Source organism: Chelonus insularis, unplaced genomic scaffold, assembly GCF_013357705.1.
Source record: "Chelonus insularis isolate UGA/USDA-ARS -01 unplaced genomic scaffold, ASM1335770v1 contig_68_pilon, whole genome shotgun sequence".
In the NCBI taxonomy this organism is placed as follows: Eukaryota; Metazoa; Arthropoda; class Insecta; order Hymenoptera; family Braconidae; genus Chelonus; species Chelonus insularis.
The window spans coordinates 75825-91489 of record NW_023276705.1 but is presented as its reverse complement, the minus strand read 5'-3'; the positions used below and the strand labels follow the sequence as shown (position 1 = coordinate 91489).

General features: G+C 27.7%; 2 protein-coding genes and 1 long non-coding RNA gene across 4 annotated transcripts; 1 reads left to right on the top strand and 2 right to left on the bottom strand.

Annotated features, from left to right (window-relative positions):
* Nucleotides 1–50: 50 nt before the first annotated feature.
* On the bottom strand, nucleotides 51–2237 carry LOC118070790 (odorant receptor 67c-like). Its single transcript, XM_035089603.1, has 6 exons — nucleotides 2037–2237; nucleotides 1717–1969; nucleotides 968–1071; nucleotides 581–880; nucleotides 246–524; nucleotides 51–110 (listed from the first exon to the last, which is right to left on the bottom strand). Exons 1-6 carry the CDS (start codon nucleotides 2235–2237, stop codon nucleotides 51–53), a joined length of 1197 nt encoding a protein of 398 aa, XP_034945494.1.
* A 1810-nt stretch (nucleotides 2238–4047) lies between these two features.
* On the top strand, nucleotides 4048–5709 carry LOC118070834 (uncharacterized). Its single transcript, XR_004690808.1, has 2 exons — nucleotides 4048–4719; nucleotides 5368–5709. It is a non-coding gene; the product is annotated as an uncharacterized lncRNA (long non-coding RNA).
* Nucleotides 5710–6406: 697 nt separating this feature from the next.
* Argk1 (Arginine kinase 1) lies at nucleotides 6407–14967 on the bottom strand. Of its 2 annotated transcripts, none has more exons than XM_035089660.1 (4): nucleotides 14770–14967; nucleotides 8566–8923; nucleotides 7726–8100; nucleotides 6407–7200 (listed from the first exon to the last, which is right to left on the bottom strand). In XM_035089660.1, exons 2-4 carry the CDS (start codon nucleotides 8908–8910, stop codon nucleotides 6853–6855), a joined length of 1068 nt encoding a protein of 355 aa, XP_034945551.1. In that variant the 5' UTR covers nucleotides 8911–8923; nucleotides 14770–14967; the 3' UTR covers nucleotides 6407–6852. The 2 variants fall into 2 exon arrangements, with proteins under 2 accessions (XP_034945551.1, XP_034945550.1); XM_035089659.1 differs by lacking the exon at nucleotides 14770–14967 and adding an exon at nucleotides 9442–10219.
* Between the last annotated feature and the right edge of the window lie 698 nt (nucleotides 14968–15665).

The window sequence follows — 15665 nt, the reverse complement described above, 5'->3', positions numbered from 1 at the left end:
TTTGGAGTAAATATTTAATTTATTAAATCATTATTTAGATGTAGTGAATACTATTCACTATCATTGACCGTTTGAAGAACAGTAAAGTAAGACATTGCAGTCTTCAATACCTAAAATGAAAATATTTTAATATATCATATTGGTAATATTTCGAAATATTTATCTGTAATATCAAATGATTATTATTATGAGGAAAAACATTTTCATCATAACTTTGAAATAAAAATATAGATCTATATTTATACCCCAGCAAATGTGTTCAATGACATCGGAGAGAACTTCCCAACTGTTATTACACAAGGTCTAGTAGTTCGAATCATAATAATTTGGAGTGATCTACAGATACCATTTTTTTTCGAACTATTCGAAATATTATACCAGAGAGCATCATACGTTGCTTTACCTATTGCATCGCTTTCCTCTATAATAGTATGACATGATAAACTAAAAAGTAGTAATTGAATAATACTACCAACTACAAATTGAATATTTAAAATAGTTCGTTGCATACTTTTTCGAAAATTCTACAATAGAAAAGAAAATTAATTAAATGCAATATCATATTTAATGATCTGCTCACCATTACTACTCCAAAACCACTGAAACATAATGATATCACTGTACCCATAGCTTGACATAATATAACTTTATTATAAAGATTTTCTATTTCTCCAACGTAATCCAACAAAATTTGATGTTTTCGGATACATTTGTTTAATTTAAAATCTACCATTGATGGATTATTGAAATATGAATATTCACATAATGAACTGAATTGATCTTGGAGTATTTTAAATTGACCTGCAGCGTAAATATTTATGGTGAAAAGGAAACTGGCACTTGTCATAGCACACAATGATACTCCATACGCTGCTAAAATCTGATGTATTTATAATCGATCTTCATATTTTCAGTATTAGTTTGTCAACAATTATTATCGAAGTTAATAAGTATTATTATTGATTACCTCTTCAACATAAGCTATTTGATAAACAGGAGTTTTTGACCATTCTACACCAAAGTATAATGTAAATGGTAGCGTTCTGATAGTCCCATTTGAAAGAAAATATTCTGAAAAAAATTTTTCTGAAGAAAATTTAAACATTTGATAGTTTTTTTTTTAATTTTTATACTATTTTTTATTTTCTTAGTTCTAATAGTTAATGCAAGCAGCTAGGTATCACACCAAACATTTAGTTGATGATGGCACACAGACAATTGAAATAATAATGGTATTTATCTATCTGAATTAAGTATTAATGCTTTAATAATATATTAATATAATATTCATACTATATTAATACATATTAATGTATTAGTTAATCAATTAAACAGATTGATCAGAAATATATCTGCAAGCAACTAATAAACAGCAAAGAACCATCAATGAATTAACAGTGCATTATTTATGTTAATTAAATAATAATAATAATAATAACAAAAATAAATCAACTGCTTATTTATACATATTTGCAGAAGCTTTGGTTTATTTTAGTTAGAAAATACAACGAAATATATTTTTATTAGTTTTACTTTCAACTGATTATTAATTATTAATTTATTTCAATCAATAACAGCAATAAACGTTAATACTTTTCTGCAATTTATTGAAAATATTTTTTGTTAAATAAAAAAATTGTAAATTTTAAAGACATTACTGTGTCTGAACGATTTTTTGCGATTAGTTTTTTAAAAAATATGATGAATAAATATTACCTTTTAATGGCATTGTCATGTACTGAATAGGTACAACGTATAATATTATAATATATAATGGATATAAAGAAATTATTTTTCGATTGCAATCATTTAAAATTGCCAAATCGTGAGTATTGTATTTAACTTTCCAGAAATTGATTTCAGTGTAAATATTTAAATTGATGATTCTTTCACGTTGGTACAAAGAAAGACAGAACTTGAAGCACTCTGATAGACCAACTGCAATAGCGGGCATTGCTGTTGTCAGTTCCTTGGCAGGGAAATTATTCATTAAAAATTTAAATAATTAATTTTATTTGAAAATAGTTTTTTCTCACTTCGAAATCAGATAGACGATAATAAAAATCCATAGATTGCGCAATTAAAACAGTTGTCATTAGGAGAATGACAAGAGTGAGACTGATATTAGCACGAATTTTATCACCACGTGTTTCAACATACCACATCCCCATCATTCGCATAAAAAAGCGTGTAGTTTTTATGGCGATATGATGATTGATAGAACTTTGTACTTCCATCAGCATTAAAAATCAAAGAGCTCCAGGAAGAAAAAATCTACCAGTTGTATTATCAACGTTACTTTCTTTAATACAATTAGATCAAAGACTTCAAAGACTTGAGACAATTTTTTCATGTAATTTGTAAGTATGAAAACGACAGTTTTTCATTGATATCTGATCGATATTGATGTTTGTAATTTGTGCTTACAAGTTGGACAAAAATTACTAAGGAAGAATTGATTGAAGTAGTGCACCTGGTGTAAACCACAAGGGGGAGTATTGCGGAAATTCTTTACAATAGAGAACTTCAAAGAAAACTCCTTCCCTTCATGCTATTGTCATGTGAAAGAAGTGGTTTTCTTTCAGTTTAAGAGTTTATACATTTTGTCATCATTTTAAAAAATTTTATGCATCATATTTATTAAAACTAGAAAAACACAGAAGTTTTGTCTAAAGTTTCAAAATAATTTTTTAAGCAAACGGAAAATTATCAACAATGATTTAATATTTTTTTGTATTTATTAAAAATCAAGTAAGTGAGAAATAAAAAATGTGTTTAAATTTAATTTTTCTAGAAGAGTTTTCTTTTGGTTGATTAAAAAGAATATTAAAATAAAAAGTATTCTTATTTCTGAAGCTGGCTAACTTAAACAAAAAACTTTTACAAATGATCTTTTAATCCACATCCCTTGAATCGTTAACCGATTTTTTACCGGAGTGAGTCAACCCTAGAGCATTGAATGTGTGGAACTTGAAGAGTTCAAATCTTGGCGAGAAGGTGGAACAGCTTATGATTCAAAAGCATGGAACTCTATTGTGACAACTGGTACATCTTTCATGTAAGAACTTGAAATCATCCTTTTCCAAAGTCTACACCTATCTTAAATTCTGCTAGAAGCTATTAGAACCTATAGAGTCAAATTTGCAGAAGTAATTCAGCATCTCAACACCCAAATTTTGGATTGTCCCATAGATCTTTGGCAGTCAAAGGCAATTTAGTATTTATCATTTTTTTGTTAATCAAGATGCATTTAATAAATTATGTAATCTCTCTCATTATCAACTACAGTCAGCCACCTACTGAGCAAAGTTTCAATACCCTTCTTCCAAAATGAAGGAGACTGGGAGTCCAAAAAATTTTCGACTAACAATCAAAAGTGACAAGAACTTATGAGATAACCTAATATTTTTTCTATGGCATACACGCAATTGCAAATATAATCAATGGTCCTGGAGCCTACATATTCTTTTTGAGAGTATTGATGATGATTAAAAATATGAAAATTAGGTTAGCTATATTATGATTAATATTTGTTCATCTTTCAGGTAATCAAGATTTAGATATTAATTTACTAAATCATTGTTTGTTTCTCATCCCCATTGAAAGTAAACATTTTTCTCCTGATTTTAGTGAAAAATAAGTCTAACTCTATCCGTGATAAAAAAAGCAGTACATTATTCATAAAAATGTCAATAGAACATGGTTTTTTTAAGTTGATATACCAAATAGATTCGTCCTAGCTTGTAACAAAAACTATTGAAAGAAGGTTTCTTTGTTATTGAAAAATATTCGAATACTAATAATAAGATTCATTGTCATAGAAATTTTCTAAATTTTCCGTCACTCCCAAACTTACCCAATCATTTATTCATAAATTAAATGAAATACTCATTTATATACCTATCTACCAATCAGTAAGATAAAATATGTAAACATTGAATATATAAACTATTAAAGCAGCTTGACTTTATCATCTTATCATTTTTAAGTCAATATAGATATGTACTATTAAATACTTTCTTTACTTCAACTTAAGCTATTGTCAGTGGTATGAGTCTTGTCATGAGGTTTCTTAATATTTTTTTTTTTATTCTTCTTCAATAAATTATCATATATTATTGAGTGTGTATGTATGAATATTACGACGAAAAGTGATATCTCTTTAGTACAACTCTCAATTCATTGGAGATGATGTGTTGTGGAGAACATAGAAGCATTGTTTATTTATTTTCTGTGCAAAAATTCCTAAATGAATAAGACAATTATGAATAAATTTTTTTAGTTGAATAAAAATTTTTTATCTAATTAAAATGTAAATTGATGAAGGATGAGAATAAGAAGTGGGAACAGGTCAAAGATAACCAATTACAGTTCACATTAAATCAGAAACATTTGATAGTGTCGACATGTTGCTTGTGACAACCTCAAGTTTAATAAGACTATTATGAATAATAATGAGTAATAGCAGTAATCTCAATCGTATTAATAAAGAAGAATGTACAACGGTTGGAGTGAAAGCAGTGTTACAGAGTAATAGAACTGTTCATCACGACCAGAATCAATTATACATGTAATTATGGAATCAGAATATTTTCAAGTTTCTTGGAAATTTAAAGTTCAATGGATTAAACGACGTATCAATGAATTGTTACAAGAATTAACAAAAAAATACAGAAGAAAAAAAGGGTATAAGAGATTTCTCACTGATGAAGAAAAAAGGTGTGTATTTCATTATCATAGATTACTTTTTTCCAGGAGAAATGATTATTATCAGTCATTATTATTTTTTAACCAGTCATTGTTTTCAATTAACTCATTTGAAACCTTTGTTTCGGATTTAAAATTATCAGTGTATTGTATGCAATTAAAAAAATTGATAAAAACTTTTAGAAACAGTGTTTAAATTTTTTAAACTCTTTAAAGTAATCATTTTTTATCTAAATTATAATTGATTATTTCTATTATCAATATTAAAATAGAACTTTACATTCAATAATTAAATTTATTTTATTTTTTCAATCTCTCCTGAAGTATCCAGAAATCACATTTTGATGTTGATATTGATTAATTGATTATATCAATTCAATATTCTGATACCAAATCAGATATGTACTAGTTGGAGATGATTTAAGTGATTAAAAAATTATTCTTTTCAATTTCCTCCACAAGAAATACAAATATCTATCAATTCTATAAGCAAAATTGTCTATTAAAAAATCATACTTCTTTTTTTTTTCTATTACTGGGCTAAAATTATACAATAATTAAATTATCAGATCACTTGAATGACATAGACTTTATCATAAATCAAATAATAATACTTTAATAATTCATACGTATTAATGTAAATTTTTTTTACTTTCACAGGTGGCTTGCTTCTGTTGAATATGATATATCTACCAGAGTTGCAATACCCTACACCATGTAAAAGAACGTCTTTATGATAATAAATGTACTTCGAGTTATAATTTAATGTGATGAACAATTCATGAATTTTTTTATACTTCTCGTAATAAAATTGAATTTTCATAATAATAGAAATAAATGTTAATTCTGACTTTAAAAATCCAAATAATTATTACTGTCTAGTAATAAACAATGTAGGATGCCTACACGAGAGAATAAAAGAATTCTAGTATATTTATAACTACAGGATGGAATATCTGATAAGCTATCTAAACATGCAAAAATAAATTGACTAGAAATATCTATAATTATTTATAATAAATAAATTTTTATACGTTTTAGTGTAATTTTTACTTTATTTGTGATCTCGAGTTGTATTCTGGTACATCAGTAACTTTGTCCTGCTATTCCATTCAAGTTCACATAAAGAACAAAAATAATTTTTAATACTTTCTGAAACTAATAACATTTAATACTGCATTAGTAATTATCTCGATGAAAAAGAAAATTCAAACATTTGATAGTTTTTTTTTTTAATTTTTATACTATTTTTTATTTTCTTAGTTCTAATAGTTAATGCAAGCAGCTAGGTATCACACCAAACATTTAGTTGATGATGGCACACAGACAATTGAAATAATAATGGTATTTATCTATCTGAATTAAGTATTAATGCTTTAATAATATATTAATATAATATTCATACTATATTAATACATATTAATGTATTAGTTAATCAATTAAACAGATTGATCAGAAATAGATCTGCAAGCAACTAATAAACAGCAAAGAACCGTCAATGAATTAACAGTGCATTATTTATGTTAATTAAATAATAATAATAATAACAAAAATAAATCAACTGCTTATTTATACATATTTGCAGAAGCTTTGGTTTATTTTAGTTAGAAAATACAACGAAATATATTTTTATTAGTTTTACTTTCAACTGATTATTAATTATTAATTTATTTCAATCAATAACAGTAATAAACGTTAATACTTTTCTGCAATTTATTGAAAATATTTTTTGTTAAATAAAAAATTGTAAATTTTAAAGACATTACTGTGTCTGAACGATTTTTTGCCAATGTCTATTGTGCGTGAAGCATTCAAAAATATTTTATAAGCATGAAATCTAAAACTAAATAATTTGATTTAACATTTTTTTATTGAATTTTTTTTAATTTTTTTTTTTTTTCAGCCTCTATACAACTTGACTGATAATGAATCGCACAAGTAGTCGCACGACAATTAATTATTTAACGTTTTGTTTTTTTTTTTTTAATTCACTGGGGAAATGGGAATTTTCACTTTTTATTGGATTATTTGCTTTTTATTTTTGACAGGATAATACTTTAAATACTTCAATTATTTCAAACATTTAAACTGCGCGACTCTATTATGTTGACAAAGAGAAAAAACAATATGACAATAAAAAGCACTTTACAGCTCTTTCTCCATTTTTATCAATTCAGCAATTCCATCATTCATTTCCTTGACTGCTTGATACTCAGTAAGACCAAGTCGTCGTTTGTTTGAGATATCATAAATACCACCCTCAGCTTCAGTGTGTTCTCCACGAGTACCACGAACTTGGAGATTATATTGAGAAGCAACTTCTTCAAGCTTGGATTTGTTGGCAGCTAATTTGGGTAATTTAATGTGTACCGAAGCACGAATAGTTGTTCCAAGATTCGTGGGGCAGAAAGTGAGGAAGCCAAAACGCTCATTATGAGAGAAGGGTAGTCGTTTTTCGATTTCGTTAACAGCAGTTACTAGACGGCGGTAAACCTAAAAAGACATTTCATTATTTATTTATTTGTATTAAAATCGAAGTAATAATTTATTTAATATTTTATTATTATCTAGTGATATAAGTACTTATTTATTATTTATGATTATTATATTCAGATTAAAAATGGTCATAGTAATTCAAAAAATAAAAAACTTCTATTCTCGAAATTTCTTGCAGCCAGAATGGAACAACAAATGAAGTAATGCATTAGATAATAGTGTAGAAGCTTTTTATTTTTATTATCATCAAGAGAATCATTTATAACTTTATCTGTAAAACTCATCAAACCTATTATTTTGTAGCAATCAACAATTACTTCGTGCCTTACATGTTGTATTCGAAGTAATAATATTTAATGCATTTCTACTTGGCAAAAAAATTTTTTAAATAAATTGCATTACTGTTCTAGTTTCTAAACTAATTTTTTAAACGATGAAATTCGACTGACTTATCAATAATTTATTATTAACTTATATTGTTTATTCTACTTTTCAACGATTAAACATATTATAAATACTAACCTGTCCAAGATCACCACCCATCTGCATAGAAATGATACGCAAATGGTCCTCTTCGTTGCACCAGACAAGGAATGTCTTGGCATCATTGTGGAAAATACCACGACCAGTTGGCCAGAATCGGCAGGCATTAGCAGCTTGAAGGAAACGATCACCTTCTTTAAAGAGGAAGTGATCATCAATAAGTTTCTGCTGGACTTCCTTGCTCATTCCAGTCAATGGGTAGAAGGTTCCCTTAAGTTCACCCTCAAGTCCTGATAGGGTACTGGAAACTTTCTCTTCCATTTCCTTGTATTGAGCTTCCGTTAAACAAGGATTGAAGGGGTATCCTTCCAAAGAACGTCCACATCGAACACGAGTTGAGACAATGTATTCACCCTGTAGTTAATTAATTGAGTATTAATAATTAATTGCAATAACTTAATACTACAATTACGTTGATGATCAAATTATAATTAACAGTAAATCTTAGTATTATTTCCAATATCAATGTCTTGAGTATTTTTAATTGTTTAAATAAATAAAATTAATCTCTTTAAGTATATTGCAAACAAATATTTGTTTTATTTTACAGAGTAATTATTTTAGTGATTTATTAACATATCAGTTTCAACCACTTTATATTTATTCAGAGGAGCCATGAAAATCGATTTTGCCTGTTGAAATGGTCGTGGAATAAGTCAATATCAATAAAAATTAGCATAAAGCCTACCACAAAGAATAATAAACTCATTTTTTATTTTTATGATTTCTCTAGTTGTTACCATCATTGAACCAATTAGTTGAAATTATTTGGAATAAAAAAAGGTATATTTACATAATGACAAAAAAAAACCAACTTACAGTGGGATCAAGATTTCCAAGGGTATCGGCATCACCGAAATCTTTTGGTGGATGTTTATCAGTCTTTTTGAATCCCTTGTGATAGTCATCGATGATTGGATCGAAGAGGTCAGCGAACACAGTGTAAGCCTCAGCATCAGGAGCATAGATACCAACACCAGAATCCAAATTTTCAACACCAGATTGGATGACATCCAACAAGGTTGAGCCAAATGATGTTTTCTTTGTTTTTAGGGCATCGAATACCTCCTTAGTAAGGTACTTCTTCAACAGGGATTTGCTATCAGAGCTTGAAAGCTTTGCAAATCCAGCTTCCAATTTATCCAATACTGCTTGATCAACCATCTTGTCCTTTTTACTGCAATTGCAAGGTAATTTTTTGGATTTAGAAGACATGATTTATTAATAATTCTACACTTTTGTTACTTATTACTACTTTTAGCCTTGATTTATTTTTCATATAACCTTCATTGTATACCCTTAGTTAAATTATTCAGTTTCATGACAATCGATACTCATTTTTTTCGCGATAATAATTTTAGTACTGGACAAAGAATATATTATTTTTATTTCAAATTATTCAATGTCGAAATTTATTCCAATTTTCAATAAAAAAATTCATCATTTCATTAATATTAATGATGTTATATTTCATCAAAAATCATTTATTTTATTTAATAAAATATTTCTTGTCAAACAATTCCTAAAAATCTTATCATATGCATAATTGTTCCGTTTCTTTTAGTATTCTTATTTCAATTAAGATGCTTGAGACATGTCAATAAATCTTATCTCATGACTAAAGACGATAGATAAAGTGCTTATATTGCATCAAAAGATAATGAAGGGTGTGTAAATGTATTAAGTGATACATACTCGTCACCTGAAGCTGTATCCTTGGACGTACACCCACCCATGATTGATAAAAAAAATTCACAATAATTCTAGATTCACTAAATTAGTAGTTTTTTTTTTTTTTTATAAAAAATCTTTCAGTATGAAATGTCAAAAATTTTCAAAAATATTTGCAGTTAAAAAAGATTATCAAGACAATGGACGTAATTTTTAACAAATATTACGCTAACTTTTGAATAATCCGTGGTCCCACATTAGTATATAGATATATCTGATAGGAAATGAGTGTGTTCAACAGGGTGTGGTGACTAGTGGATTTTCTTTAAAGTCACACTGTTTCAGTGCAATATTTAACAGCGTTTTTATTCTTAAACTACACTACACTTAATTTTATTTCGTTATCTTCGCTGTTGGATTAATAAAAAAGATTTTATTTATTAAAAAGAAGGTTATTAATACAATTATCTCACAGACACTTCAAAAATAATTATTGCTAATTATATTACAATATTTCACATGTAAATTTAATCGCAATAGTATGTAAATACTTTCAAATAGTGCACATTTTGTCAAAAATAACTGCAAATATTTCTTTGAACCCACAAAAGTAATATGAACCCGTGTTATTCTTTAATTCGTAGTCGATCTATGAGTGTACTTTGAACTTTTTTTCAGTCATGTGTTAAAAATACAATGACTTTGTCACAATGTTGATGAGAGATGGATTTATTTAACAATGGTTTATATGATTATAAATAAGGTGATGTAAACACTACAGTATCTACGCTATCACTAAGCAGAAACCCGTGGGCATCCTGCGTGGATGATTCTTGGATCTCACTCTTTTTCTCTCTCACTTGCTCGTGAGCTTCTCTCTAGCTAGCAACACAACGCCCCGAGTTCCCTAGGAGTAGGGTGGGGCACGCAACGCCGGCTACGAGGACACCCTCCTGTCGGGGTAGTACTACTCTCTCCCTTCCTCTTTACAACCAACGAATCGAGACTGCAAGCGCCTTCTATAAGAAACTTACACACTTTTTTTTACTCTCGTTCCGCGAACAGGACCCCCTTGTACGCTTTGGTAATAAAAATACTGATAAAAATCGCACGATTCTAGGACTTTTCATGCTATCATTTGATCTAAAAGTGTAGTAAATATTTAGCAATAATTATTCGTCAAGGGGTTTCGGGTACTAGTGTTGCAGAGAAGTTCATTATAGAGAGGTTCAATTGAAACATATGAGTGAGAGTTACCGGTTAGAAAGGGATATGCAATTAACTACCCTGAACAGAACACGGTCGATAGTACGAGGCTTTTACTCGTTCCATGAAAATATATAGATATATTTCAGTTGGTGCGCATGCTTATTGAGCTTTCCCCGTGATTTTTTTGCATTGTTATAAAATTTACATTTTATTTAATTCCATGATTCGATATTATGTATATATACATAAAAAATTACAAATTTCAATTGATAAAAAAACATTTGTGATAAATAAGAGACTTTGTAACCAGCTTCATCTATCAGTATCAGCTTGATTGTTAATAAAAAATATCATTATTTAAAAAAAATTTATATCTCATGATCTAATTTTAATTACTCAATAATTAATTTATCATTTATACTATTAATTATTTTTATATAAACACATTTTTATCATTGATAAGCATTGATTATTAAATTAAATATTAAATAACTGTATTCAAATGAATAATTTTAAATGAAATTTAATCACTAATTAATTTTGAAATTGATATTCAAAAAGATTTAAATTGTAATAATAATTAAAATTATGCAAATAAGATGATCCATCTGTTGGAGAATCAATAATCAATAAATTTGAATACTTCTGGAGTTTTCTTTAGTTAAATAATATCTATAAAATATTTATCTATTATTTAAACAGCCAAGACGATGGTGATAACGATATGAGCGATTATAACAATAACGATAACGATCGAGACGAATTGATAAGATTAGATTATTTGAAATGTACACTTGAATGACAACAACAGTAAAATGAAAGTAACACAAAAATCCCTATTCTTGGAAAGAAAGATAAAAAATATTGCTTTATGTAAAACAAAATTAACTGGTCATAAAAATGACAACTTCTCCTTCTTTTATGTAACTATAAGTTGAATTTTAAAATAAACTTGATGCCTTTGAAGGTTTACTCATTTTTATACAACACTATTCAATTAATGTACTTTATATGTATTAATATATTATATTAAAACGATCAATTAAATGATCCTATAACCGCTGTTAACTTTATAATGTCAGGGACATTGTATACTATTTTTATTATGGGAACTAGAGACGTCATTTTCAAAAGTTTATTCTAATTATCGATCAGTAATTGTCTCACACAGTACGTCATTCATAATGTTCAATTACCACAAAGCATATTATTAATTTAATTATTTATCTGAAATGTTTATTCAGTTAAAATCAATACTCTATTAAAAATAAATTAAAAAACGAGAGTTCAACGAACTCTTTTTATTTTCGGAAATTTGAACAAATGTGTTAAGAAATATTTATGAATAGTTATTTAACTTTAATCGAATATTTTTCACTTTATTATCTTATTGATTAGCATATTTAAATAATTATCACTTTAAAAATCAAGAATATTAATTAAAATAAATTAGTATATTTCACTTGAAAAATCTCATTAATTTTCTTTTCAACTTTCTTATTATAAAAATAATTATGCTAGTCCACTACATAAATAATTGTTAAGAGACCCAGAAGATTTCTTAGAAAAAAAAAAAAAAATTCCTTAATTTATTTCCAACAATTCATCAACTTTCTGTTGGCATGTCAACAATAATTTCTCAAACGCGACCACAAAATTAATGAAAGCTGTAATCAGTAAAAAAAATTTATTATCTATTGTCAAATGTCTACGAAAGATTTACAGCAATGTGAGGAGTTCAGAATGTATTTATTTTTGGAAGTTGTCTGTGAGCACATGTGTAAATGACTCTACAGCTAATTCCCGGGGGTTCGCGATGGAGTTCTTTGTTCCGAGAATAGCAAGCGAGGTTCTTTTTTTTTTTTTCAGTTTAAATTTGAAAATATATTACAATATATTTTTATTCAGTCTAACACTCAAATGTACATAACTCAAATAACACTGGAAGAAACTGAACGTAGCGAGTTAAATTTCGCTGGGTCACATACACACTTCTGGTGCAGCACAATGATCAATTTCCGTTTTACATTACCGGTCGTATAATGTATGCTCACTGTACAGACTACAAAATATTATATGGTAACAACATTTGAAGAACCTTTGAGAGTCAGATTTAGACAGTAAGTTCAAATAATGCTGCCTCAACACGGAATATTAATCCTAGTGTTGTTGCACTATTGTTATAGACTGACTACTTTTACATACTACATTGCACATCAATTTTTTTTATTTTTGAAACTGACATTGGCTTTATCGATTTCATTGTGATTATTCATCACAAATGCTAATGGTGGTATTATACTCGGATCGAATTTATCGTATCATTTGTCATTGGTAAATAATATGGTATTTCTTGAGATTATTTATTGTTTCTTTTAATTTTTCAAGCAAACAGAATGATCTTGGTAATGAAACATATATTACCATTACATAATGACCACAGTTATTCGATACGAGGTTTTTTTTTCATTATAAAACATTTTTATGAACAAGAGAATGATAAAAATTTCTTATTATTGTGAAAAAATCTTAGATTATTATTTTTTATTATTAATATTTAAAATAATACTTGAAATTTATTAATTTTGTTTGTTTTACTACGTTTCATATTTAATTAATTGTTTATTTTATTTCAAATTTAGACACCTAATGATGTCAAAATAAATCATTAATGTTCAAATTTATTTATAAAAATTTATTATTATTTTGTTCATTTAATATTAAAGCAAACGTTAAATGATCCATTTTATTGTTTGTTTAATTTCATTTGCCAAAGCATTTTAATAAATAAACCTGTCTCTCTCTATCTCTTTTATTTTATATTCAAATTAAATATCTATCAATAGATATTAAGAGTTTTGCTATTATTTACATAAATATTATATTAAATTTTTCTTTTTTTTTTAATTTTAATATTTCAACTTCTAAGAAATTTTATGTAGTTTCATTAAATTTTATTATGCTCTCATAAAACTTTAGTAGAAACATTCTATGACACAATGAGAAAATCAACTACCCATAAATAATTATTTGTTTATTATGTCAGCTATAAAGTCATTATTGTTCTCCATTGATCTTTTATGATTATTGGTCACCAGTAGTTACATATCATCAGTTGAATAAAGTTTAGTAAATAAAAAAAAATTTATCTTATCAGAAATCTCTGTAAAAATGGTAGCCTGAAATGCTACTAAAAAAAAAATACTTCACTTGAGTTTATATCTGAAAAAAAACATCAAAAATAAAAAACATTTTAAAAATCATAGATTATTAATGACAGGACTACCAATCATAAAATGTTAATGGAGAAAATCACTTTCAAACATAAACTTATACTTAGTTTTGAAGAGATTCAAATCTACCCTAGTTTTCTCCACTTCAAAATCTGTCTGCCAGACATTTCCTTCTATTCTATTTTCGTTCTCAAAATAGCTTTAGTAACTTACTGTCTGGTTGTATCGTAAATTATGAGTGTATATTCCCAGCTAATTGTCAACAATCAAAACAGAACATTTATTTTTCAAACATGATTTTTAGATTGATGAAAAGTAGATAGGGTAGAGCACCACTTTAGTAGTGAACACATCCCTGCTATGCCTCAAGTTATGTAATTACGACTGCACCCATTTTGAAATCGTCAAACCAATACTTTCTTTAATTTTCATTTGCTTCACGCGTCATTAAAATTTGAAGAAAAAATTCCTTATGAAGTCACCCGTTAAAACAAATAAATAGCTTACCAGTATAACTCAATCAAAATAACTTGTCGTCCTTGAAAATAAAAAGAAAAATTCAGAATATTATTTCTAAAAACGAACATAACTAAATCACAGAGGATTTAACATTAAAATTGATTTCTAATACGTTATTATAACCCTAAAATGTGGATAAAATGAAGCATATAAAGTTAAATTAGATAATGAAGTGTTTGAGAAACCGTTGAAGAAGCAAAACAGTTGAAATCGATTTAGCAAGCCTACATGAAACAAAAAACTGCTAACATAATCTATATTGGATCTAACATAAAACTTGAGTGGAACATTCATCACATGGTAACATGAAATTCCATTATAATTGGTGGAGATGTGCCTTAATTCTAACGGTTATAAAATAATGATAATAACAAACAAAAAAAACACTTACCCTTGCAGTAAAATGAAAAAAAATTGAGAGAAGTGAAAAGTGATAACTAAATAGCACCAGCAAAGATATAAGAAGGATTAAAACTGATAAGAAAATTTATAACATTAATATGTGTGTATCAATTCGTGTCAACTAGGCACACGGGTTGGAAACCAAATGCGTTCTCTGAGTTTGGCTTCGACTACTCGGACGCTTGCCTCTCTTCAGTTCTACCCACCCTCTCCCTCTCCTCATCCAGCTTATTCTTGCGCCCCCCGCCAAGTACTGATTCTACTTCTATATACATATACCTACACACACATATTTACCTTCCATTCAGCCCTTCCACATATTAAATCACTGGCCTTCAACTCCCACTATTCTCTCAAACACTCATTGAATTTCGTCCATCAATTTCCGGTCAATTGTGTCGGGTCGTTATTATTCTTAATCATTGCCATGATTGATTCCGTTCATTTTTTACAAGTATTTTTCCTATAAAAGGATTGACCGAGCATGAAATACGTAGGTATACATATTGGTTTGCGTTGATAAAACTGCACCTAGGGTATGATGGGAAACATGGTGTAGGTAAGTGTGGTATATAAGGTATATATTATTGCGAAATCAGCTGTTGTGCGCCGTTGCTCTAGCTTATGTCATCACCATCCCCTCCAATAATCTGCGCAGCTGGTTGCCAACCCTCAACCCCTAGATTCATGGACCGCGGTAAAGATTTCAAGTGTAGAAATTGCAGCACATCTTCAACTTAAGATCCTCGTTTATCTAACAATTTATTTTAAATTTGTTTTTAACACCTTGATTTTCTTCATTGATTTTCTATTCTTATATCTCTTTCAATGCTATTATTATTTATTATTTGTTTTTTATTTTTAAGTATTCTCTTTTATTGTTGT

What these genes read in the sequence shown, in the direction of transcription:
- LOC118070790 (XM_035089603.1), bottom strand. Translation starts at nt 2,237, where the DNA reads ATGGAAGTACAAAGTTCTATCAATCATCATATCGCCATAAAAACTACA. An exon ending in ATCGTCTATCTGATTTCGAA is followed by an intron (nt 1,970 to 2,036) that starts GTGAGAAAAAAC and finishes TTCCCTGCCAAG; the next exon opens with GAACTGACAACAGCAATGCC. An exon ending in GTGGTTTTGGAGTAGTAATG is followed by an intron (nt 525 to 580) that starts GTGAGCAGATCA and finishes TTTCTATTGTAG; the next exon opens with AATTTTCGAAAAAGTATGCA.
- Argk1 (XM_035089659.1), bottom strand. Translation starts at nt 9,482, where the DNA reads ATGGGTGGGTGTACGTCCAAGGATACAGCTTCAGGTGACGA. An exon ending in TTGGAAATCTTGATCCCACT is followed by an intron (nt 8,101 to 8,565) that starts GTAAGTTGGTTT and finishes AATTAACTACAG; the next exon opens with GGTGAATACATTGTCTCAAC. An exon ending in TGGGTGGTGATCTTGGACAG is followed by an intron (nt 7,201 to 7,725) that starts GTTAGTATTTAT and finishes ATGTCTTTTTAG; the next exon opens with GTTTACCGCCGTCTAGTAAC.